Source organism: Electrona antarctica, assembly GCF_951216825.1.
Source record: "Electrona antarctica genome assembly, chromosome: 8".
Taxonomy (NCBI): domain Eukaryota; kingdom Metazoa; phylum Chordata; class Actinopteri; order Myctophiformes; family Myctophidae; genus Electrona; species Electrona antarctica.
Window position 1 is genome coordinate 56,005,332 of NC_136789.1, and position 25,467 is coordinate 56,030,798.

Below are 25,467 nucleotides of genomic sequence, written 5' to 3' on the forward strand. Positions count from 1 at the left end.
TCCCTATAGTCTCTAGAGCCGGTGGATCCCTATAGTCTCTAGAGCCGGGGGATCCCTATAGTCTCTAGAGCCAGCCGGGGGATCCCTATAGTCTCTAGAGCCGGGGGATCCCTATAGTCTCTAGAGCCGGGGGATCCCTATAGTCTCTAGAGCCGGGGGATCCCTATAGTCTCTAGAGCCGGGGGATCCCTATAGTCTCTAGAGCCGGGGGATCCCTATAGTCTCTAGAGCCGGGGGATCCCTATAGTCTCTAGAGCCGGGGGATCCCTATAGTCTCTAGAGCCGGGGGATCCCTATAGTCTCTAGAGCCGGGGGATCCCTATAGTCTCTAGAGCCGGGGGATCCCTATAGTCTCTAGAGCCGGGGGATCCCTATAGTCTCTAGAGCCGGGGGATCCCTATAGTCTCTAGAGCCAGACGGGGGATCCCTATAGTCTCTAGAGCCGGGGGATCCCTATAGTCTCTAGAGCCAGACGGGGGATCCCTATAGTCTCTAGAGCCAGACGGGGGATCCCTATAGTCTCTAGAGCCGGGGGATCCCTATAGTCTCTAGAGCCGGGGGATCCCTATAGTCTCTAGAGCCGGGGGATCCCTATAGTCTCTAGAGCCGGGGGATCCCTATAGTCTCTAGAGCCAGGGGATCCCTATAGTCTCTAGAGCCGGGGGATCCCTATAGTCTCTAGAGCCGGGGGATCCCTATAGTCTCTAGAGCCAGGGGATCCCTATAGTCTCTAGAGCCAGACGGGGGATCCCTATAGTCTCTAGAGCCAGACGGGGGATCCCTATAGTCTCTAGAGCCAGACGGGGGATCCCTATAGTCTCTAGAGCCGGGGGATCCCTATAGTCTCTAGAGCCAGACGGGGGATCCCTATAGTCTCTAGAGCCAAACCGGGGGATCCCTATAGTCTCTAGAGCCGGGGGATCCCTATAGTCTCTAGAGCCGGGGGATCCCTATAGTCTCTAGAGCCGGTGGATCCCTATAGTCTCTAGAGCCGGGGGATCCCTATAGTCTCTAGAGCCGGGGGATCCCTATAGTCTCTAGAGCCAGCCGGGGGATCCCTATAGTCTCTAGAGCCAGCCGGGGGATCCCTATAGTCTCTAGAGGGGGATCCCTATAGTCTCTAGAGCCAGACGGGGGATCCCTATAGTCTCTAGAGCTAGGGGGATCCCTATAGTCTCTAGAGCCAGGGGGATCCCTATAGTCTCTAGAGCCGGGGGATCCCTATAGTCTCTAGAGCCGGTGGATCCCTATAGTCTCTAGAGCCGGGGGATCCCTATAGTCTCTAGAGCCGGGGGATCCCTATAGTCTCTAGAGCCGGGGGATCCCTATAGTCTCTAGAGCCGGGGGATCCCTATAGTCTCTAGAGCCGGGGGATCCCTATAGTCTCTAGAGCCAGACGGGGGATCCCTATAGTCTCTAGAGGGGATCCCTATAGTCTCTAGAGCCGGGGGATCCCTATAGTCTCTAGAGGGGATCCCTATAGTCTCTAGAGGGGGATCCCTATAGTCTCTAGAGCCGGTGGATCCCTATAGTCTCTAGAGCCGGGGGATCCCTATAGTCTCTAGAGCCGGTGGATCCCTATAGTCTCTAGAGCCGGTGGATCCCTATAGTCTCTAGAGCCGGTGGATCCCTATAGTCTCTAGAGCCGGGGGATCCCTATAGTCTCTAGAGCCGGGGGATCCCTATAGTCTCTAGAGCCGGGGGATCCCTATAGTCTCTAGAGCCGGGGGATCCCTATAGTCTCTAGAGCCAGGGGATCCCTATAGTCTCTAGAGCCGGGGGATCCCTATAGTCTCTAGAGCCGGGGGATCCCTATAGTCTCTAGAGCCGGGGGATCCCTATAGTCTCTAGAGCCGGGGGATCCCTATAGTCTCTAGAGCCGGGGGATCCCTATAGTCTCTAGAGCCGGGGGATCCCTATAGTCTCTAGAGCCGGGGGATCCCTATAGTCTCTAGAGCCAGGGGGATCCCTATAGTCTCTAGAGCCGGGGGATCCCTATAGTCTCTAGAGCCGGGGGATCCCTATAGTCTCTAGAGCCGGGGGATCCCTATAGTCTCTAGAGCCAGGGGGATCCCTATAGTCTCTAGAGCCGGTGGATCCCTATAGTCTCTAGAGCCGGGGGATCCCTATAGTCTCTAGAGCCAGACGGGGGATCCCTATAGTCTCTAGAGCCGGGGGATCCCTATAGTCTCTAGAGCCAGACAACTATTGTACATAGAGTGTCAGTGTAGAACTACTGGATGGAAGCTGTCATCTGTTGTGTCATCGCGGAAATATATTTTTAAATATCTTTAACCACTTGAACCCCAGCATCTATATAGGGAGGGGAGAGAGGGGGGCAATGGCCAAAAATAGCCGACCGACACGTGTTGTGAGCTTGCCGACCGGCTATTTTTGGGAAAGGCAAGTACAGAGCCAACTCGGGTCCAGTTAGAACAGAGGGTCTAAGTGGTTACATTTTAGAATGTCAGTTTTCTGCTAAGCAGCAAGCTGGATATTAATGCTTTGACTATTTACCGTAGGACAGTATGGTTTTCAAGTGCTTGTATTGCACAGTGTAGGTGTAGGCGGAAGCATTTGGAAATTGTTTGAGCCAACAGTCCAGCCCCAGATACTTTGACTGTTAACTCATTTATCGCCAATTGCGCCTTTTGACACCTATTTTCGTATGTACCTCTCCCGCCGATGGTGCCTTATCACGCCTTTTTTAATATCAATTGATTACGGTGATCAACTGCGTCCTGGACGCGCTCATAACACCCCGGTTCCGGTGCGGTAAAAACAAAATCTTAATGGAAATGGAAAATCTGCTGCATTATGTGGTCTATGGTGAATACTAATATCACAGACTCTTCTTTTTGGGTCAAAACAAGCTTGATTTGCGGCTGATTTCTCTAAACGATAGTATCTCGCTTACAAAAAGTATGTTTTGGGTGGATTAAACGACAATCGCGGGGCATGTCACGTCTCATGGGCCGATTCTGTCATTCAGAGTATAACGTTAACCGCGTAACCGCCCCCAAAAAGGCCTCTGCCCGGGCTCTGGACAGGGCCCCTGCCCAGTGTCCATATATGGAGCTGGCCTGTTCTGACATCATTCTGACGTCTGATGCATAGACTCCATATTTAGGCATGCATGACAAAGAACTCCATATATGGGCATAAAAGGGACACATCATAATATCTGGGTGGGGCATGCATTTCCAACTTGCATCGTTCCAAGTAGGCCAGTGCCCAACGGGCACCGTTGTGGAGGCTCCAACGGGCACCGTTGGAGCATATACATAAATGCATCTCTCTCTCTGTGTGTGTGTGTGTGTGTGTGTGTGTGTGTGTGTGTGTGTGTGTGTGTGTGTGTGTGTGTGTGTGTGTGTGTGTGTGTGTGTGTGTGTGTGTGTGTGTGTGTGTGTGTGTGTGTGTGTGTGTGTGTGTGTGTGTGTGTGTGTGTGTGTGTGTGTGTGTGTGTGTGTGTGTGTGTGTGTGTGTGTGTGTGTGTACACGTACGTCTGTAAACCACGTAACTCGAGAACCGCTTGCCCCGCCGACTTCAAATTCGACACACGCGTTCCACACCCCCACAGAAGGTGCAGTGCCCGGTTTGAAGTCGGACGGTCCCACGGTGGTCCAGAACTGCCACGAAAGGCCTCTGCCCGGGCTCTGGACAGGGCCCCTTCCCAGGCTCCATACCGTATATCACAAATATGTTCCGACATCTGCATAGATATTTGGGCATGCCTGATAAAGACCTCCATATTATGGGCATAAAAGGGACACATACTGTACATAATAACTGGGTGAGGCATGCATTTCCAACTTGCATTAGTTTCATAAAAGCACAGGTTAAAGCCTCAATCTGCAATGTTTTCAATGGCTGTATGTAGAACAGCAAGAACATATAGGTTTATGTTTGCCTCCAGTGGTCGCCACCATTGGTGTGTGAATGTGGGAAGTGAGGACGCTGGAATTGACTGTTCTCTGCTTCACCTCCCAATGAATGAATGTAAGCATTGTAAAGCACTTTGAGTAAGCACTAAGCTGCACGTAGGTCATAGAATGATAATGCCTAAACACAATTCTACATATTGTGCTACACAGCACCTTATGTCTACTGTATCTACCGGACGAGATGTCACGGCACGTGACGTACAGTGTGTACTTGGATGATTGAGTGACAAATAATACACCTGGAATCTTGACCACCAGTGTTGCCATGTCTGTTAACTTATTATATAAGCAAGTTTGGGCTTAACTTCTTGTAAAGTCACTTTTTGGTCACAGATATTGGGTGGTGTTTTTTTTTTTTGGGCCTGTATCTAAAGTGTAGTTTCTTATTTAGGCTCGCTTGATCTTGATGTTGTTTAAACCAGTGGTTCTTAAACATTTTCACGGAAAAGACCCATCTTGTGCCAGGGACTTTCCCATACGACATTTGTATGTTTAAAGAAATATTCAAAAGAATGTGTAGATTTTTTCTTTCTTAAAAGCAAAAAGAAAACAAATGCTGTTCTGCAAGCTGTTCGCAGCGTGCTGTAAACTTGTAGGTCGGCTATTTCCAAATAGCCGTATTGCCTAGGCTTCTTTTGGGCTTGTTTTCATAGACCTGGTTGCTTATTTCTCTCGCAAAAATCGTACAACGCTGATGGCCACCCACTGTCTGCATACATACTGTACAGGCCCTCTATCCGCCCTTAGAGTTGTGCCATAATATGCGGCGTAGCTGTGTTGGCGTCTAACAGGACAGATGTCAGAGGTCATCTGCATCTTGCATATAGCCATCCTTCATCTGCCTTTGCAATGCATATTGCCCCAGGCAGATTGAGTCTGGCCCCTCTCAATTGTGGGAGGAATTCCACGGCCGAAGTGGTGACGAGCCAAACAGATTTGTCTGGAACCTGGCTATAATCAACCAGGGCCCAGTATGCAAATATGGGGCGGGACATTGCAAAAAAACAACAAAAAAAAATAATACTGAGAGGGAGGAGACTAACCCATTTTGGGCGGGAACCCCTTTTGGTGTTTTAAACATTATGTTATAATTTAGCTATAAAATAGCAGATCTACAAGCTCATAGCGCGCCACCGAGTGGCGCGCTACGAGCTTGTAGGTCTGCTATTTTTTAAAAATCGTGAAAATATTTATTTCAGAAAACTGGAGGATTTAGAAGATTTTTTTTTTAATTTTGAGGTCAGGCCTAAATGGGATAATATCCACGCAGTGATATTATATCGCTACGAGAGGCTAGGCCGGTCAGCCCCCTCGCCTCCACGACTGCCGACCCCGACGATGATGATGATGATGATGATGAGTAATATGGCTGTGTCACCGCAGTGCTGCCTTCCACGCACACGTGCTTGTGGTGGTGGGGGAAGGGGGAGGGAGACTCTAAATGAAGATGGTGAACGAGAGCCTAAAGCCTGATTTTTAGGCCTGCCACAAATGATTATATTGTTGCTGTCCATTTGTATTCCGGGTTCTATGTTACCCACTTCCCACTTCGTTAGGCTTGCAAATGGGAAACATAGATATGCTTCCAGCAGACCTACAATCTCAGCAATGCACAGCATTGTGAGATTGCAGCTCCGTTTTTATTTATTTGTCGCCACTGTGCCACACGGCAAAGTATAACTCGGGATTATAATACGGAAGCGAGGGATGTAGAATAATGGGGATGGAGTTACGGGGGTGAGGTGAGAGATGTAGAATAATGGGGATGGAGTTACGGGGGTGAGGTGAGAGATTTATAATAATGGGGATGGAGTTACGGGGGTGAGGTGGAGATATTGCGAGATGACTTTACTAAGCGACCTAGTCATGATTGGCTGCCTCCAAAGCCAATGTTAGTCTGACCGGCATAAAAACCCATACTCTGAACGCTGCAACGCGGAGCGAGTGGCAACAGAAGCTAACATAAGCTAATGCTATGAGCTAACTGGAGCTAGAGGACAACCATAACTAAACACAGTGAGTGAACCAACAAAAGAACGTCAGAAACCAACAACCGGGCGCTACAGTTGGACAGTGGACAGTTCAGAATCCTGTCTACTCTCTGTGTCTCAGAGGAGGCCTGTGGACAGTTCAGAATCCTGTCTACTCACTCTGTGTCTCAGAGGAGGGCTGTGGACAGTTCAGAATCATGTCTACTCACTCTGTGTCTCAGAGGAGGGCTGTGGACAGTTCAGATACCTTCCCTAGTGCCTACCAGTGACATCGGTAGGCAGGTTTGGCTTCTATTGTAAAACAAGTGGATTGCGCTCATCCAGTCCCTCGCTGGGAGAGGGAGAGGGAGAGGGAGAGGGAGAGAGGGGGAGAGGGAGAGAGGGAGAGGGGGGGAGAGGGAGAGGGGGAGAGGGAGGGAGAGAGGGAGAGAGAGAGGGAGAGGGAGGGAGGGAGGGAGGGAGGGGGAGGGAGAGGGAGAGAGAGGGAGGGAGAGAGAGAGAGAGGGAGGGAGGGAGGGAGAGAGAGAGGGAGGGAGGGAGGGAGGGAGGGAGAGAGAGAGAGAGAGAGAGAGAGAGAGAGAGAGAGAGAGAGAGAGAGAGAGGGGGAGAGGGAGAGAGGGAGAGAGGGAGGGAGGGAGGGAGGGAGGGGGAGAGGGAGGGAGGGAGGGAGGGAGGGAGGGAGGGAGAGAGAGAGAGGGGGAGGGAGGGAGAAAAAAGAGGATTTATTTTTCAAGTTAAGTTTTGCCATAACCATTTTTTTTTGCCATAAATCAGGTAGCTTTAAGGTACGGCCATGACAGCAATGGTAGGAAAAAAAGATATATAATATTAATCGTTTTCGGCCAACTGTTTCCTATATTTGGTTTCGGCCAAGAATTTCCCTTTCGGTGCATCCCTAATGAGCATTATTGTTGAGGACCTATTATACAACGATAGGTTGAATATGGGTGAAGTGCTCCTTAACCCATTTTGGGCGGGAACCCCTTTTGGTGTTTTAAACATTATGTTGTAATTTAGCTATTGAAAAATAGCAGATCTGATAGCAGGTCTGCTATTTTTGAAAAATCGTGAAAATATTTATTTCAGAAAACTGGAGGATTTCGAATAATTATTTTACATTTCGACGTCAGGCCTAAATGGGTTAAAGAAAAGGTTAAAACAAATGTGAGTAGGCTTATTCTTCCACCATTGTGTAATGTGGGTATGCGATATGGAATTATGAGGATGGAGTTACGGGGGGTGGGGGGAGATATGCGAGATGTAAGGCGAGAAATCGGCATCAGATTACCGCCATTAATGTTTGCGAAACGATGAAAAGAATCTGACCGAAAGAGCCATGAATGAATGAATGAATGAATAGGAGGGCGTAGGTACCTATATACATATACCCCACTGCGTGACATGTAACCTAATGGTGTACACTGTTACCATGTCATTAATAACCCAGGAACACGCACGCACGTGCGCACCCTAGCAGCCATTGTGAAAATGCCAGCCTCATCCAACAGTATAATGAGATGTAGATAGTCCAGTATGTAGAGCAGATAAGGGGGTCTTCGTGTGTAGCAAAGGGCTGATGGGATTGATGGAGCGAGCTAAACGCTGGGATGGGGTTGAATTTGCTTTATTGATCGAGGCTAAGGATTGATTGATTGGGTCTTGGCGAGAAGGCAGGGGGCAGGGTGGGCTGTTTGCAATGCGCTGGGTAGGGCTGTCATTGTATTTACTTGAAGATTAATGTTCATAGTCATACAGATTATTGCGATTGACGGTTGAGTTGTGTTTTGGAGCTGATATGTGCTATGGAGCCAGGTGGGGATGAGGGTGATATGGAGCCAGTTTGGGAGGAGGGTGATATGAAGACGTGAAGGTGGGGAGGAGGAGGGTGATATGGAGCCAGTTTGGGAGGAGGGTGATATGAAGACAAGGTGGGGATGGAGGAGGGTGATATGGAGCCAGTTTGGGAGGAGGGTGATATGAAGACAAGGTGGCGAGGAGGAGGGTGATATTTAGCTTCATCTTTTTGTCGATAGCGTAACAAGCCTGCTAAGAGGCTTGGTTCTGCACTGATATGGGAACTGTGAGTGTTCCTGACTCTGTCTTCATTTTGACAGCAATTTACGGGCCGTGATGGCGTCATGACTTAGAATTTATACTTTGCTATATTCATGCTTTAGACTTATAATTTATACTTAGGAAATAGCACATCTACAAGCTTGTAGATCGGCTATTTTCGTAGCACTACCACAGGGTTCCCCAATTAATTTTCCTCAAGGGCCATATTTTGACTAGGGTACCAGGCTGGGGGCCGAGTCCGCACGCACAAGGTCGAGGTCTTGCCCTGAAAATACATTTTCAGGGCAAGACCCCATTTGAAAAGGATGCCCAGTTTGACATGTATAGGCTACTGACCCCCATTTAATGCCATTTATATCTGAGACCCCCTAAAAAAAGAAAACAAAAATTGAAATTCTTCCAGGGGCCACAAGGGGGCGCTCCGCGGGCCGCAAATGGCCCGTGGGCCGCCTATTGGGGAACCCTGCACTACCACAACCATCTCTTCTCCACTAGTCCCTCCCTAACATTTTAGTGTATATATATATACATATATTTAAAAAAGGTAGTCGACGAATATTTTTCGACGAATAGTTTCAGTCGACATAGTATAGGTCAGGAACAAGCTGTTCGTGACCAGGTCTACCCTCGAGGTAAAATGTAAGCAATCTGTCATGTTGTTTACCTTCCACATCCACATAATCATTTCTTCGGTCCTTATTGAAGTAAAACAGTAAAATCCTTCCAAACGGGACAAACGGGACCAGTGTCATTTGGGAAACAAAGGGATATTTATGCCGGGGACAAGCAAAGTAGGGCAACGTTACAGAACACATTTCTGCTGCTGTTGTGTTGACTTGGGGGGGGGGGGGGGGGCCTTACTACTGTTGCACTGTAGTTGTCTGACCTGTCACAGTTATTACATAATGAAAATGTGGGATAATCGAGATTTATTTTCTTCCATAATCGTTCCGGTATCGTCTGAATGAATCCATCTGTTGAAAGTGTCATTATAAATGTCGGTTATTTGTCATTATCTCTCCTGTGCATGGTTTCTGTTAACAAAGCCTATAGGAGACAAACGGAGATGTCTGTGGCTTTATTTGACTCCCGAGAGTGTCCAAATGGAACCACATTTGTACACTCTCAGAGTTCAATTGACACTTGACAGATTTGACAGTGCAGATTGGGGTCCCAGAGATTAAATAAATGAATATGAATCTATCAAATCGGGGTCCTCCGTGGTCTAATCATGCATACAAGGACTGCATGTGCATGGCCATGGATTTGGCGATTCGATACGCATCACAATACAGGCGGCACTCACAATTCAATATATTGCATGTTATGTTGCATAATGTTGAATGTAAGGCGGTGTGTATATATATATATATATATATATATATATATATATATATATATATATATATATATATATATTGCGATTATAAATCAAAATTGAGGAAAACAGTCATAGCCAGTTAGCCCCAATGCATACAGTTGGAGGCCATCGATATTGTCCTTTTCTTTTTGCTGAGGTTTGCGTGATCTGCGCAAAAGGACAGTTAACCCATTTTGGGGCGGGAACCCCTTTTGGTGTTTTAAACATTATGTTATAATTTAGCTATTGAAAAATAGCAGATCTACAAGCTCGTAGCGTGCCACCGAGTGGCGCGCTATGAGCTTGTAGGTCTGCTATTTTTGAAAAATCGTGAAAATATTTATTTCAGGAAACTGGAGGATTTAGAAGGATTTTTTTTTAAATTTTGAGGTCAGGCCTAAATGGGTCAAATGATAAGGGACAATATCGGTGGCACCCAACTGTAACAATTTGCTCTGTGGAAGGTTGCTCAGTGAAGTGAAGCCTTCCTTTCCTACAGTACTGACCCCCAGCACTCGAGTGTGTGTCGATACACTCTCTCACACCCCCTAATGCATGTCAAACCAAGATACCCATGTACCTGTCTAGATACTTCCTTAATGTTAACGAAGTCCACACCCACAACACCAGAGGGAGTGCAACGAACCATGTACAACCCAGATTCGGCACAAACAAGGGACTAAATTCTTTTCGCTCCTATTATGCCACCAAAATGTGGAACGCCCTACCAACAGTCATTAAGACATGTGAATCCCTTGACTCCTTCAAAACCGCTCTCAAAGGGCACCTACGGACGGCTGCAATTCGAAACTGGCCCCCGTAAAATCTGAATCCCCCCCCCCCCCCCCCCCCCCCTTTTCCCTCACTGTATATGTTTATTTTCCCTTTTTACCTCCATTATGATGAATTCCTGTTCTGTTCTTTGTCTATATAGAAGTGTCTATTTGTACGTCTCTAAATGTTTTGATGAATTGAACATGGTGGACCCTGTTGGAAACAAGTGTAATGCTGAATTGGGTCGTCCACTCACAGTTAACAGCCTTTGTATTGAGTTTGTGCTCGAAATGTACTGTAATTCTGCAAACTGTTAATACATATTTCAATCAATCAATCAAAAAAACTAAGGGTCCTTGAAATGGAAACTGAGCTAGAGTTAGCCTAGCTAGCCGCACATCCTGATGGCGCTGCTCCTGTTTGAGTCAGTCTCATCTGCCCCAAAGTGCCATTGTCTCTACGCCCTCTAGATACTGCAAGGACACTGTGTGTGTGTGTGTGTGTGTGTGTGTGTGTGTGTGTGTGTGTGTGTGTGTGTGTGTGTGTGTGTGTGTGTGTGTGTGTGTGTGTGTGTGTGTGTGTGTGTGTGTGTGTGTGTGTGTGTGTGTGTGTGTGTGTGTGTGTGTGTGTGTGTGTGTGTGTGTGTGTGTGTGTGTGTGTGTGTGTGTGTGTGTGTGTGTGTGTGTAACCCCGTTTACAAGCGGCAGTAACAGCATGGCTAATGTAAGCCCAGAGGACCGGTGGAGAGTAGCTTACTCAAGTACAGTATCCGAGTACTGTTTCAAGGGTTTTTTTTTTTTTTTTTTTTTTTACTTTACTGCAGTATTTTCTGGAGCCTTTTATACTTTCTACTCCACTACATCTCTGAGGAAAAAAAATATTGTACTTCTTCTTTGCGCTAGTACAAAGGTTTTACAAGTAGTCAAGTCCTATTTTATAATTTGGTTATTCAAAAATAGCAGATCTATTTCTTTGCGTTACGGTATATATGAATGTGAATGAATAAATAAATTGAGTACTTTGGTACTGTTAAGTGCATTTTGTACTTTTACTCAAGTACAAATACAATTACTTGTGACAAAGTAATTGTGGTATTGTGCATTGTGGTATCGCTGCCGATGGCTTCTTCCACCACAGGCTAGACCGGCTGTTTGAGGGTGAGTAATGTAATCTGACACTGAGTGTGTGTGTGATTGGATTCATACTCTCTCGCTCTCGCTCTCGCTCTCGCTCTCGCTCTCGCTCTCGCTCTCTCTCTCTCTGTGCGTGCGCACGTGTGGGGATCATGTTACAGTGGTGTAGCCACAGTGATGGCAGTAATCCGATTTAATTTTACTCTAGTCCAAGTATCAATACCACAATGTAGAGGATACTCTTGTTGCAAGTACAAGTACTGTATATTCATAATTTGACTAGTACATTAAAAGTACAACAGCGCTGGCGTCAAAATATACGTAAAAGTCAGTACTAAACCCCGAAAATAGCTGATCTATAAGCACACAATGCGTTGTGATGCAACATGTTCATGTTGTGAGCTTGCAGATTGGCGGCTAATTGATTCTTCATGTATGTTTTTTTTTTTGTAACAATGATCAAAATCTACAAAGTAACTAGTAACTAAAATCTTGTTAAATTGTAGTGGAGTGAAAAGTACAATATTCGCCCCTGAGATGTGGTGGAGTAGACAGTGGCCTTGTGTGGCCTTGGCCTTGTGGTTAGAGTGTCCGCCCTGCAACTGGGAGGTCAGGGTTCGATCCCTGGCCCTGCCGGGTCATACCAAAGAAAATGGGACCCAATGGGCCTCCCTGCGTGGCACTCTGCATCAATGGGTTGGATTTGGGGGGGGGGGTCAACTCAACTAATCAAATGATTCCAGAGCGTGGCATGGGTGTAGCTCACCGCCCCTTGGCTCCGGCTCACTGCTCCAAGAGATGGGTCAAATGCCTGAGAACAAATGTCACTGCGGTAACGTGTGTGACAAATGGTACGACTTTGACTACTTCAAACAAACGGAAACTTCAGGACAGTACTTGAGTAGATGTACTCAGTCAAAATGCTTTACAGTATGAATGGATCGTATGGCTGTGGTGTAGCCGTTGCCATGGAAAGCTGTGTGTGTGTGTGTGTGTGTGTGTGTGTGTGTGTGTGTGTGTGTGTGTGTGTGTGTGTGTGTGTGTGTGTGTGTGTGTGTGTGTGTGTGTGTGTGTGTGTGTGTGTGTGTGTGTGTGTGTGTGTGTGTGTGTGTGTGTGTGTGTGTGTGTGTGTGTGTGTGTCATATTGTACAAATAATTGTGATTAACAAACAATGGTGAAATAAAATTACATGATGGTGAGGGGGCTAATTAGAATGGACTGGGCAGTGGATAGCTGGCTGTATTCTGCACACACATGCACACGTGCACACACACTTGCACACACTCACGCACCCACACATTCAACTCCACACACGTGCATTTTGTTTGTCATACCGTTATGTATGTCGATTGGCATATATTTTCTTTGTGGCTGTTTTCTGCTTTTTTCAATGCCGACCTATGTTGTTGTCCATCATCATAACCTTTATTTAACCTCGGACTCGGAGTACAGTTGAGGGGCAGGCCCTCATTTTCATTGTAGCCGAATATATGAATAGGTAGACAGAAAATACTCAAAACTAAAATAACTGTAAGAGAATCAATTAAAAACAAAAGTGCTGGAAATCATTTCCCTGAATTGACCCAAGGAAGGTGGTGATGTGATCTTTGTGTTGCTTCCGGAGCTCATTCCAATCAAATGGAGCACTGACCGAGAACGCTGCTTTGCCTGGCTTTGTGAGAGCAGATGGATCCTTGAGGGCCAAGAAATCACTCGATAGGTACTAGGATTCTGATCCAGCATAGAGCAAATGCAATTCCTGACATGGCTTTGAAAATAAACCGAGACTGCAGGGCTTATCATGTCCTCACAAGTATAGTAATAATAACAAACGTGTGTTCTCCAGGAATATGCTCTGTATTTGATGAGTGTCCCCGTTTGTGGAATGTATATATATATGTTTTTTTTGGGGCATTTACAATGAGCCAGCAGTATTGTCGAAATGTATATATCGTATGTGGGTCGTCGGTGATTATGAGCATTGCATCATTGTTTGAAAGAAGCACCAGCATGCAGTCCCTGATAAGCGTGTGTGTGTGTGTGTGTGTGTGTGTGTGTGTGTGTGTGTGTGTGTGTGTGTGTGTGTGTGTGTGTGTGTGTGTGTGTGTGTGTGTGTGTGTGTGTGTGTGTGTGTGTGTGTGTGTGTGTGTGTGTGTGTGTGTGTGTGTGTGTGTGTGTGTGTGTGTGTGTGTGTGTGTGTGTGTGTGTGTGCATTCACTTCTAGTCATTTTTACTAGTCGACTATTATGTTTTTTAAAAAAAAGCTTTTTTTTTTTTTTTATAAATATGTGTACATTTAAAAACTGTGTACATTGGTGACTATAACTATAATCTACCAGTTTGGGTGTGTGTGCGTGTGTGTGTGTGCGTGCGCATGCACAGACCCTGGCTACGTGCACGGTCACAACGTGGCGAAAAAAAGAAGATGTGTGTCAAAGGAAATGAGGCCGTGACCGTTTGCACTAGTTGTAACCTGCCAGTTGTCATGTGCCATTAGCCCACAAGGCCACTGTATATAGACTGTGCTTTGGAATGCCACTGGTTTTCATTTGGCATAGCCATGTGGCTCCCCAAACGTTTCAGGTTGTGACCTATACTAATAATATTTGAAGTGGGGACCCCACCTCCACCCTGACCAGCACTCGGAATTGTAGGCATTGCACTTAATAGTTTGCCTTGGTTCCACAAATACATATTGTGAAAATGTAGCCGAACTACAAGCTCACTGTGCTCGTTAACCCATTTTGGGGCGGGAACCCCTTTTGGTGTTAGCATTATGTTATGCTTTAGCTATTGAAAAATAGAAGATCTTCTATTTTTGAAAAATTGAAGAACGACTGACATAAAGCCAATCAAACCGTAGTTTCTTCTGTCCGGCCATGTCTTCCAACTACAGCACGATGTCCTTCAGACTGAGGTTCGGCTGGGTCGGTCGCGGTCAGAGCTTTTGTCAGAAATCCCCCACAGTGCGTTGCGGTCGGTCACGACATTCAGGCATTCATTTAACCATGGGTAAAGTGTACACTGCTTCAGTCGGAGCAAACGGCGCACGGAAGGCGGAAGCATGCATCAGGCTTTTAGTGTGATGCAGCTGACTCATGCGCTTACAGGCCTTACATCCGAGTACAGCCATAACATGCCACTGCTCAGAGCGTCACTGGGCTGCCAACTGACTGCATCTGTGGTGGTGTGACTCAGCCCCTGCCGCCTCCATCCGTCCGCAGCTGTGTCGCAGTTTCCCAATGCGACCCGCCTCCCGGACAGCCTCTAGAGCAGTGGTTCTCAAAGTCCCGGGGGGTCCTTGAGGGGGTTCCCGTGGGGGTACCCAGGAAAACAAATGTGTTAATGTAGCGTCACTATCGGTGGTCACTATCAACTTAAATCCTGTTCTATACTTTAGATGTTCAAAAATCGCCCCGGTCGACAAGCTCACAAATCTTCTCTTCTGGCAGGTCCCTGACGCAAAATATTTTCAGGTGGGGGTCCGCGGCCGAATGCATATTAATGTGGGGGTCCTTGACATGAACAAAAGTTTGACAAGCTCTATAGGAGGTCAGATGCATCTCTGTTGCTGCTCACAATGCGGCGACACACTGGCTACAAAAAACGTTTCCGGCCCGCTCCCAATGTGACAGAGGTTTTACGACGTTAGGCATTTGTAGGTCTGCTAATAGGCCTCGTGTTCATTAGAAACCAATTGGACCCTCAATAAATGATAAGGATTGTATCTATTCCTTCATGTTGATGGTCCCTACATAGCTGGTAGTACCCTGCACCACATTTCGACAGCCGACCCTAGCTGGCAAGGGTGTATGTGTATGTGTGCGTCTCACCAGGTATCTTAGAGCTGTGTGTGTGTGTGTGTGTGTGTGTGTGTGTGTGTGTGTGTGTGTGTGTGTGTGTGTGTGTGTGTGTGTGTGTGTGTGTGTGTGTGTGTGTGTGTGTGTGTGTGTGTGTGTGTGTGTGTGTGTGTGTGTGTGTGTGTGTGTGTGTGTGTGTGTGTGTGTGTGTGTGTGTGTGTGTGAGAGCAGCAGCTGTGTGTGTGTCCATAGGAAACGTCTCTCGGTCCAGTAGGCAAATGCCAACGTCTCCTGGGAGCTCTTCAGCAACGCTGACTGTCCATTTAGGACCATTCACTGTCCACTTTAGTAACAAAACAAATGTCCATTTAAGACAGTCACTGTCCACTTTACTAACAAAACAAATGTCCATTTAAGACCATAGTTAAAGATCCAAGGCACTTACTTACTCCATGGAGACAGTGGGGCAAACATGTTACAGTAGGAAGCTGTGAGGTAATCATCAAAAAGATTTTACGCTCTCAAGAGTAAAATTATTGTTAAACATCTGCATTACTTACAAGAAGTCTACATGCGCAATTAGAGACCGTAGAATAATTGTTATTTTGATCAACGTTTGCCTGTTATCTCTCCTATCGAAACATCAATACAGCATGGAAACCTCATCAAATGGTGGTCCGTGGCTCAAATGCTGAATAAATAATTTGCCCCGATACAAAAAGGGTTGAAAACCACTGCCATAGCAGCATGAACAACAGCCATAGTATACTATAGAGAACACTCACATACACAGATGGCTCTCCCACCCACCCCACCCCACCCCACCCCACCCACCAAACAACAGACGAGAAAGAAGGGCACAGTGAAAATACAAGTGTCTATGTCCCCAAAAGTACAGTCAATGCAGATTAGAAGCATAAATAAGTTGACTGGCCGGCTGCCACTTTTTTTCAGTTTTTTTGTTTGTCCCGTGACCTGCTTTAAGTCACCGCCCCACTCTTGTTTTTTTTGTTGTCCTCCTCCTCCTCACAGCAAGGGTGTTTTCCCACTCGAGTAAAGATGTATGTTGCTGCCCAGATAGTGTAGTAGTGGTGGATGGAAGGACAGACAGACGCGCAGACAAACAGATGGCTAGATGGCTGCGCAGACTGCTAGATAGACCGCGTGCATGCATGCGTTGTATGTTATCAGTCATGCCGGGGCAGTGGTCAAGTCATGTGTCTGCTGCGTGTTCCAGTTAGCCACAGAGGCGGCTCTGGAATGAACAGCACGCCACTCTGTATTGTCTTTTGTAAGACATCTAGACCTGAGAGGACGATTCTACAAATGTCTTCTAAATCATGACAAAAATACCCTATGTTTCTATGTCACTCAACTTCATTGAGTACTGACCCTAAACTTGACTGTTTGTATTGTGCTTATATGAAGACGCGTGTGCGTGTGTGTGCGCGCGCACACATCTTCATTAGCCTGGCTAATAAGCCAGACTAATATCACACAACACTGTCTGATTCGGTCTGGCTTGTTATTAGCCAGGCTACATCTTCATAAGCACACTTTTATTGTATTTTTTGGATTGAAGTTCATTGCATGGATGGAACATGCAATAACATTTTCTTTATTGCATCCAAAAACCAAATGGCACCATCAACAACAACATTGTGCCACACACTTTTAGTCCGTCAATTCATCATAGTCGGTTCAACGCTGTAAAATAAAAAAAAACATCCATAATAAATACAATAATAAATCTTAAAATAAGGGTCCCCGGCACGGCAAACCGTACACTAGATACGATATTGCACTTGCCCAATATACCGTACACATATTGCACTTGGCCTCATGAACAAAGAGACCTGTGTGTGTGTGTGTGTGTGTGTGTGTGTGTGTGTGTGCGCGTGCGTGCGCGTCCTTGTTAGGTTAATTAGGGTAAAGGCTAAGCCCTTATCACTGTGTGTGTACACTATGCATTACTCTATATCAGACTGTAATCACATGCATGTATTTCCAGTATATGTCTCATGTGTGAACTGTTGCCGTGGATGCTCTTTGTCTTGTCAAAGCTCTCGATAATAATGTATCTGTGGTGTATTGTAGTATTACTGTCTTATTACTTCATGTATTCAGTATTGCTTCATGCTGTAAGCCTGTCAGTGTCGTCACCATCATGAAATATCAGCAAAAGTTGCAATGAATGGGGGGGGATTGAACATTGGCACATATTCCATTTCGCCTCCTAGGCTTTGTAAACAAGCATCGCACAGAGCAGATTATGACATCATTTAAGACGTGCAATTTTGTATTAATGTCTTCCAATGATTCCATGGCAAAAATAAATGAATCATATACATTTTCATGAAACATCCGTGAAATGATAACTCTAAATGAGACTGATGACTTGTGGTATGTTCCTGTTTTGCGATAAGGCCGGTTAGGTCTGGGTTTGAAAGGTGTGACACCTGTCCATCATAGGTGGCTAGCAAGTTATCATCATAGCTGACTGATATGACACATTCATTCATACAACTAGACGGATACTCTGGCTGACTGAACTGGAAACGCACATCGAAACTGATATTCAGAACTAACACTCGACTTGATACTGGTTGAGAGACCCCAGGCTGCTGTAACGGTACAGCAAGGGAGTAAAGTAATTAACCCATTTTTTGGCGGGAACCCCTTTTGGTGTTTTAACTAAGCATTATGCTATACTTTAGCTATTGAAAAATAGCAGATCTACAAGCTCATAGCGCGCCACTCGGTGGCGCGCTATGAGCTTGTAGGTCTGCTATTTTTGAAAAATCGTAAAAATGCGGCACAAATCTTTGAATATATATATTCTTTCAGAGCGAACGTTTTTTTTGTATTTCCACGTCGGGCCTAAATGGGTTAAAAACGCCAACATACAAAATGGCCGAAGCTCGTCTCCATTGTGGTCCAACTGATAATTAAAACATGGCGGTGTTTTCTTGTGCCTCCACAGGAGCGCACGCGCTCGTTCGACGGCTTCAACATGAACACCCTGGAGAGCTCTCTGATTGACATCATGAGAGCCGAGCAGGACAGCCTGAAAGGTGAGAGCGCACGCACGCCACGCACGCACGCACGCCACACACGCACGCCACACACACTCGCCACACACTCACGCCACACACTCACGCCACACACTCACGCCACACACTCACGCCACACACTCACACCACACACGCACGCCACACACTCACGCCACACACTCACGCCACACACGCTCGCCACACACACTCACCACGCACAGACCTCACATGTTGATCGTCGCCGTCGGGTGGACACCTTGTTGTCCAGAACTGTTACTTCTCATGATTACGGGGGAAAAAAAAGGATTTTCCAATGTAGTTATTTAGTCCCAAGCCTCTTTTTTTAATACTTTCCCAATATTTACAGACACACTTTTTTTTCACTTCCAAAATGTTTATGAAAGTAATAAATTAATACAAAAATTGCCGATCTACTTAGCTACTAGCTTGTAGATCGGCAATTTGTTTTGCAATTATTTTGCTATTTTAATGCACCTCCACACAATTCTGTTTAAACACATCGCTGTTGATTTTGACGGAATTCTTCCATTTAGTTTTAGTCACATTTGTTGTCATCTAAAATGTTTTAGTGTTGGTCTACGTTTAGTTGACTAAATCTACAGTCGATTTAGTCGACGGAAATGTATGTCGACGGGCCTTGATGACGTCGTAATGGCTGATTTTACACTTGGTGGCATGCTGAAAATTGCCGATCTACAAGCTCTCAATGTCCGATCTAGAAACTCGCATCAGTGAATGGATTGTTTATACATCAGGCTTAATGGTGTGTCTGTATAGCGTGCGCACGTGTGTGTGTCTGTATGGCGCGCGTGTGCGTGTGCGTGTGTGTGTGTGTTGTGCGTGTGTCTGTCCTCTCTGTCTAGCTCTGTCTTTACTGTCTGTTGTCTTTGTCTCTATGCTTCCTACTCTTCCCCCTTTCTCTCTCTCTCTCGCTGTGTGTGTGTGTGTGTGTGTGTGTGTGTGTGCGCAGTGTGTGTATGCAGTGTGCGTGCAGTGGTGTTTCAGTAAAGTGCTGATCAGACACAGTGAAGGAAGTCCAGGAAACCACTGAGACAGCAGTGTCCACGCTGCATGCCGCAGCAGCAGTGCATTCTGGGTATTCATGCATAATGCATAATGGGGTGGGGGGGGGTAGGGGGTCGACAGAGAGGCTTAAAAGGCCGGTGGCGTGTGTGTCCTCAATGAAGACGCGATTTGTGACCGATGCGGTGGTGGCACAGCGCTTTAACCCATTTTGGGGCGTGAACCCCTTTTGGTGTTTTAAGCATTATGCTATGCTTTAGCTATTGAAAAATAGCAGGTCTACAAGCTCATAGCGTGCCGCGCTACGAGCTTGTAGGTCTGCTATTTTTTGAAAAATCGTGCAAATGTGGCGCACTGCACATCTAAAATATATTCTTTCAGAGCAAGCAGTTTTTTAACTCATCTTCTGGGGAGTCCCTGGAACAACATTTTTTGAGATTGGGGGTCCGCGGCCAATTACATATAATTCTGGGGGTCCTTGACATGAAAAGGTTGCGAAACCACTGACATAGAAACATGAGTTTTTTTTCCAGAAAACTGCCAGGATTTAGAAGACATTTGTAGAATCGTCCTCGGGTGTAAATGGTAAAGGAGCGGTGCATGGCCGCCAAGAGGTTTTATCCTGAGCACAACCATAGACCCCATATAGCACAGTGGTTCCACAACCCATAGACCCCATATAGCACAGTGGTTCCACAACCATAGACCCCATATAGCACAGTGGTTCCACAACCCATAGACCCCATATAGCACAGTGGTTCCACAACCATAGACCCCATATAGCACAGTGGTTCCACACCCATAGACCCCATATAGCACAGTGGTTCCACAACCATAGACCCCATATAGCACAGTGGTTCCACAACCCATAGTCCCCATATAGCACAGTGGTTCCACAACCATAGACCCCATATAGCACAGTGGTTCCACAACCATAGACCCCATATAGCACAGTGGTTCCACATAGACCCCATATAGCACAGTGGTTCCACAACCATAGACCCCATATAGCACAGTGGTTCCACAACCATAGACCCCATATAGCACAGTGGTTCCACATAGACCCCATATAGCACAGTGGTTCCACAACCATAGACCCCATATAGCACAGTGGTTCCACATAGACCCCATATAGCACAGTGGTTCCACAACCCATAGACCCCATATAGCACAGTGGTTCCACAACCCATAGACCCCATATAGCACAGTGGTTCCACAACCCATAGACCCCATATAGCACAGTGGTTCCACAACCATAGACCCCATATAGCACAGTGGTTCCACAACCATAGACCCCATATAGCACAGTGGTTCCACATAGACCCCATATAGCACAGTGGTTCCACAACCATAGACCCCATATAGCACAGTGGTTCCACATAGACCCCATATAGCACAGTGGTTCCACAACCATAGACCCCATATAGCACAGTGGTTCCACATAGACCCCATATAGCACAGTGGTTCCACAACCATAGACCCCATATAGCACAGTGGTTCCACAACCATAGACCCCATATAGCACAGTGGTTCCACAACCATAGTCCCCATATAGCACAGTGGTTCCACAACCCATAGACCCCATATAGCACAGTGGTTCCACAACCCATAGACCCCATATAGCACAGTGGTTCCACAACCCATAGACCCCATATAGCACAGTGGTTCCACAAACCTTTTCAGGTGGGATGCACTCACAGATTATTCGACAATTTGCAATTACAGTTTAGGCATTTAGCAGACGCTCTTAATCCAGAGCGATTTACATTAACCCATTTTGACCTGAGATCAGATTCTAAAAATGTCTTCTGCATCCTGACAGTTTTCTGAAAAAGCTACGTTTCCATGTCAGTCGTTCTTTCGATTTCTCAAAAATAGCAGACCTATCTGCTAGATCTGCTATTTTTCAGTAGCTAAAGCATAACATAATGCCAACACCAAAAGGGGTTCCCGTCCAAAATGGGTTAAGCAAGAACAAAAAAACATGGTGATGATACATCATATAAAGACTAGGTATCATGAGTCATACGTAAGCTACGGACATAACAGTGAATATATCTATATAATGAAACTATGCATATATATACTATACAGTGCTATGTCTACATAAAATGTTACATAAGTTGGGCCTTTGCATTTCGCCTGTAAGGTCGTTGGGCTAGGGCAGGGTTCCCCAATTAATTTTCCTCAAGGGCCATATTTTGACTAGGGTACCAGGCTGGGGGCCGAGTCCGCACGCGCGAGGTCGAGGTCTTGCCCTGACAATTTTCGGGGCAAGACCCCATTTGAAAAGGATGCCCAGTTTGACATGAATAGCCCCCCCCCCCAAACAAAACAAAAACACTATCGACGTTTGGCCCCAACGGGACCCAAACGAGTGAAAGTTTGCAGATACGAGCGCACAAGCTCGTAGATCGGCTATTTTCACTTCTTAATTATTATTTGTTTTTAATGTAGTAATTTCTTAGATTTGTTTAATTGTTGTTTTTTAAATTGTTTTAACATTTCTAAAAACAATCTCTTCAAATATGAAATATGTCTTTTGAAATTATGTTGGTAGTCACAACCTGGATCTGTGAAATTTTGTGAATGAAATCTTGTGAATTTGATCCGATTCCGACGCCGAAAACAAAACCCAGATGGACCCGTGAAAATGTTGGTCCCGTTCCTATACCCGTTCCGAGATTTCTTTCAAATGAGGGCGCCGAGCCCGAGTGGACCCGTGGCAATTTTCCTGTATTTGAAAGACCCGAAGAGGAATCAATGATTCATTGTACGCCTGTGTTTTCAAATATAATTTGCGAGGCTAGCCACCTTGCAGTACGGTACGCTACGCATGCATTGCGTAGCTCAACATTTTTGGTTTTGTCCACAAACGAACCAGCCTAAAACATCGCACAAGTTAACCCATTTAGGCCTGACGTCAAAATAAAAAAAAACGTTCGCCCTGAAAGAATATATACAGTACCCATTCAAAGATTTGTGCCGCATTTTTACGATTTTTCAAAAATAGCAGACCTAGTCTGCTATTTAATGAAACTATGCAAATAGCAGCTTGTAGATCTGCTATTTTTCAATAGCTAAAGTATAACAGAATGCTTGAAACACCAAAAGGGGTTCCCGCCCCAAAATGGGTTAAACGGCACTTCATTGCGTTTCTCTTTCACCGGTGCAGCGCGTCGCGGTCACGCAACACACATGACAGTGGTACGGCAACACACACTAGTCGCACTAGTACGGGGTCATGATGACATTATGATAGACGGCCCCGAGTTCCCGCGGCACATCCGGACGATTGCGCCCCGGCCCCCGAGTGGTTGCGATAAAACACGGATACGGCGGGTCTCGGGTCCTCTCGTGTGTTTTCGGAGCCCCGTGAAGAGCTCTTAACACACCCACCCACACACACACGCGCACACACACACACACACACACACACACATTGCCTTGGACGTGATGAGCCGCATAACGTAGAGTCATCCTCGCCAGTCTGTCCTGTCAGCTGACCGTCATGAGGCGACACGACATGGACAGAGGCTCAGGACGACGCTCCGTAGAGTCACAAAGACTGAGGCTCAAAAGTGCATTTCTGCTGAAGTCGGTTCACACTGACACAAGCGCAGCGAGGCATCGACACCAACGCTCTCTGCTGTGGTCTGCTTTAGGGGACTCTGAAGCAACCTACAGCGGTAGGTATAGGTCCACAGCAAAATGTGTTAAAGTAGGGTCAAAATCAATTAAACTTTTGCTGTGCCACCTACGTTCATAAACGTAGCTAGGCTAATGGCACCTACTGGTGCTATCTACGCGTATGTTCGCAGACAACCGTTTACTCCATATATGAAAGCGCCGTCCGTCTGTTTACCTTTCAGCATTGCTCCGGCTACTATGGAGCTCCTCCTTCCCCACCAGCGATGCGGTTTTTAAATCCAGCTCCGTTGAGCCTCCATTATAACCCGATTTTCAAAGCGCCATATCTCCAAAGGTTCGAGGGCTGTCCATGGTGCGCCGCCGCGCACCCGGCGATCGTAAATCATTTGTGAGTTTGTACCGCATCGCGGTGAGCTAATGCGAGTGGTGTCGTGATCCTCAAAGAGGCCCCCACCTTCCTGTTTAACCCGGAAGGGAAACGAGCTCCGTAGATTGGGAGCAGACGGGCGGCATTTCGGCAGTGTGCGCATGCTAACACTAGATGGCGCTAAAGGAGTTAACATCTTGAGAGAGTGTCTTCTCATCCTCATCCTCCTCCTCCTCACAGGTCTGTAACTCTTGAGAGTGTACAAATGGAACCAAATGGACCGGATCCTCACGGGGGTCTATTTGGTTCCATTTGTAGCACTCAAAAATGTCAATCTATAAATTGGAGGGGTTCAGGAGTCAAGAATGTTGGGACTTGTTCCGCGATAATTGTTCTAGCATCTAGCATATGTTAAAGCAAGAGATGACATACGATCTAATAAAACAATACATACAGAGAGAACACATGTAGTTTCTCAGACGGGGGCACTAGCTTATCATTTCGCACCACATGTGCGCATACCACAACAGCGTGCAGTGTAAGAGTGGAATGTGCGAAGGAGTCCGCATATGTACATAGAATCAGAGGTATTGTCAGTACTAGTTTGTGTGAAAGGGAACGGCACATGGTGGGATAGCGCGTGAGTGACCTCAGGGGGTGTACAGAGTCAGGGTGTGAGGGTGAGGGTGTTTTTGGGGGGCTTACGTACAGTAGGGGTGGGATACTGTACAGTGCGTCGTGCAGTTTGTTGTTGTGACCTTATCGTCGTGCTTGTGGCTTGTTATCTGCTCAGCTCTCGCGTTATCGGAGAACAGGGCCTGAGCTGTGTGTGTGTGTGTGTGTGTGTGTGTGTGTGTGTGTGTGTGTGTGTGTGTGTGTGTGTGTGTGTGTGTGTGTGTGTGTGTGTGTGTGTGTGTGTGTGTGTGTGTGTGTGTGTGTGTGTGTGTGTGTGTGTGTGTGTGTGTGTGTGTGTGTGTGTGTGTGTGTGTGTGCGCGCCGACGTTTTAGATCAGTGGTCCTCAACAGGCGGACCTGCGGACCCTGGAAAAAGTCACCGCGAGTTGAATTCTCCGATGTATTCGCTGAAGGCCGAGCAACGCAGCGCTCTGAATGTGGACCGACTGTCCCTGTCTGTGTGCACGCGCGTGTGCCTGTGTGTTATGGGCCCGCGCGTGTGCCTGTGTGTTATGGGCCCGCGCGTGTGCCTGTGTGTTATGGGCCCGCATGTCATGACAATGTTGCGCTGACTGGCTCACTGGCTGTTGGCTGGGGTCACACCCCATTCATTCTCTGATGTAGAGATAATATACAAGATAATACTTGACTGATGCTTACAAATGCTAATTCTTTCCTTTTTTCAAAACATATATATATATATACATATTTGATGGTGTGTGTGTGTGTGTGTGTGTGTGTGTGTGTGTGTGTGTGTGTGTGTGTGTGTGTGTGTGTGTGTGTGTGTGTGTGTGTGTGTGTGTGTGTGTGTGTGTGTGTGTGTGTGTGTGTGTGTGTGTGTGTGTGTGTGTGTGTTTATAATATTTATCTTAGGAAGCTATCTGCAGCTTTTCTTTTTCTTTTACTTTACTCCTTGCACATGCACAACAATAAGCCTATACTGCTACTTCCATTTGGCCTTCCTCCTACCCCATGCAGGCAGCCATGTTGGCTCCTCCTCCTAACCCATGCAGGCAGCCATGTTGGCTCCTCCTACCCCATGCAGGCAGCCATGTTGGCTCCTCCTCCTACCCCATGCAGGCAGCCATGTTGGCTCTCATATCCTGTGCGTGGAACAGCAGGGCCTGTTGTACTCCCATTAGCTGTGCAGCTGACACACACACACACACACACACACACACACACACACACACACACACACACACACACACACACACACACGCCACGCTCTAGTACATAGCAATAGAACACTAACAGGCTAAATTGCCATAAATACCATTGTTGTTGGATTGTTTGGTTCTTGTTTTAAAAAAAAGAACCAAACACACACACCCCCACGTGAAGTTCTCGCGCGCGTGCTTGTTTTGTGCGCGCATCCCGCGGGATCATGGGTCAGCTCTTTTGTCCACGCCACACGTCTGCACATGAGACCACGATCCCCACTGGGCCTCTCTCTCTCTCTGTCTCTCTCTCTCTATCTCTATCTCTATCTCTATCTCTATCTCTCTCTCTATCTCTATCTCTCTCTCTCTCTCTGTCTCTCTCTCTCTCTCTCTGTCTCTGTCTCTGTCTCTGTCTCTGTCTCTGTCTCTCTCTC

The 25,467-nt window shown here is 46.6% G+C and overlaps 1 protein-coding gene across 1 annotated transcript in view; it reads left to right on the forward strand.

Annotated features, from left to right (window-relative positions):
- The window catches only part of LOC306928861 (cytoplasmic polyadenylation element-binding protein 4-like), a gene marked incomplete at its 3' end in the record, with an annotated part of 39,717 nt that extends 15,700 nt beyond the window's left edge, over window positions 1–24,017 (forward strand). Inside the window, exons 8-9 of the mRNA XM_079509135.1 lie at window positions 18,064–18,154; window positions 23,989–24,017. Of these exons, the coding sequence (XP_079365261.1) occupies window positions 18,064–18,154; window positions 23,989–24,017 (120 nt within the window). The remainder of the gene's footprint in view (window positions 1–18,063; window positions 18,155–23,988) is intronic.
- Window positions 24,018–25,467: the final 1,450 nt, after the last annotated feature.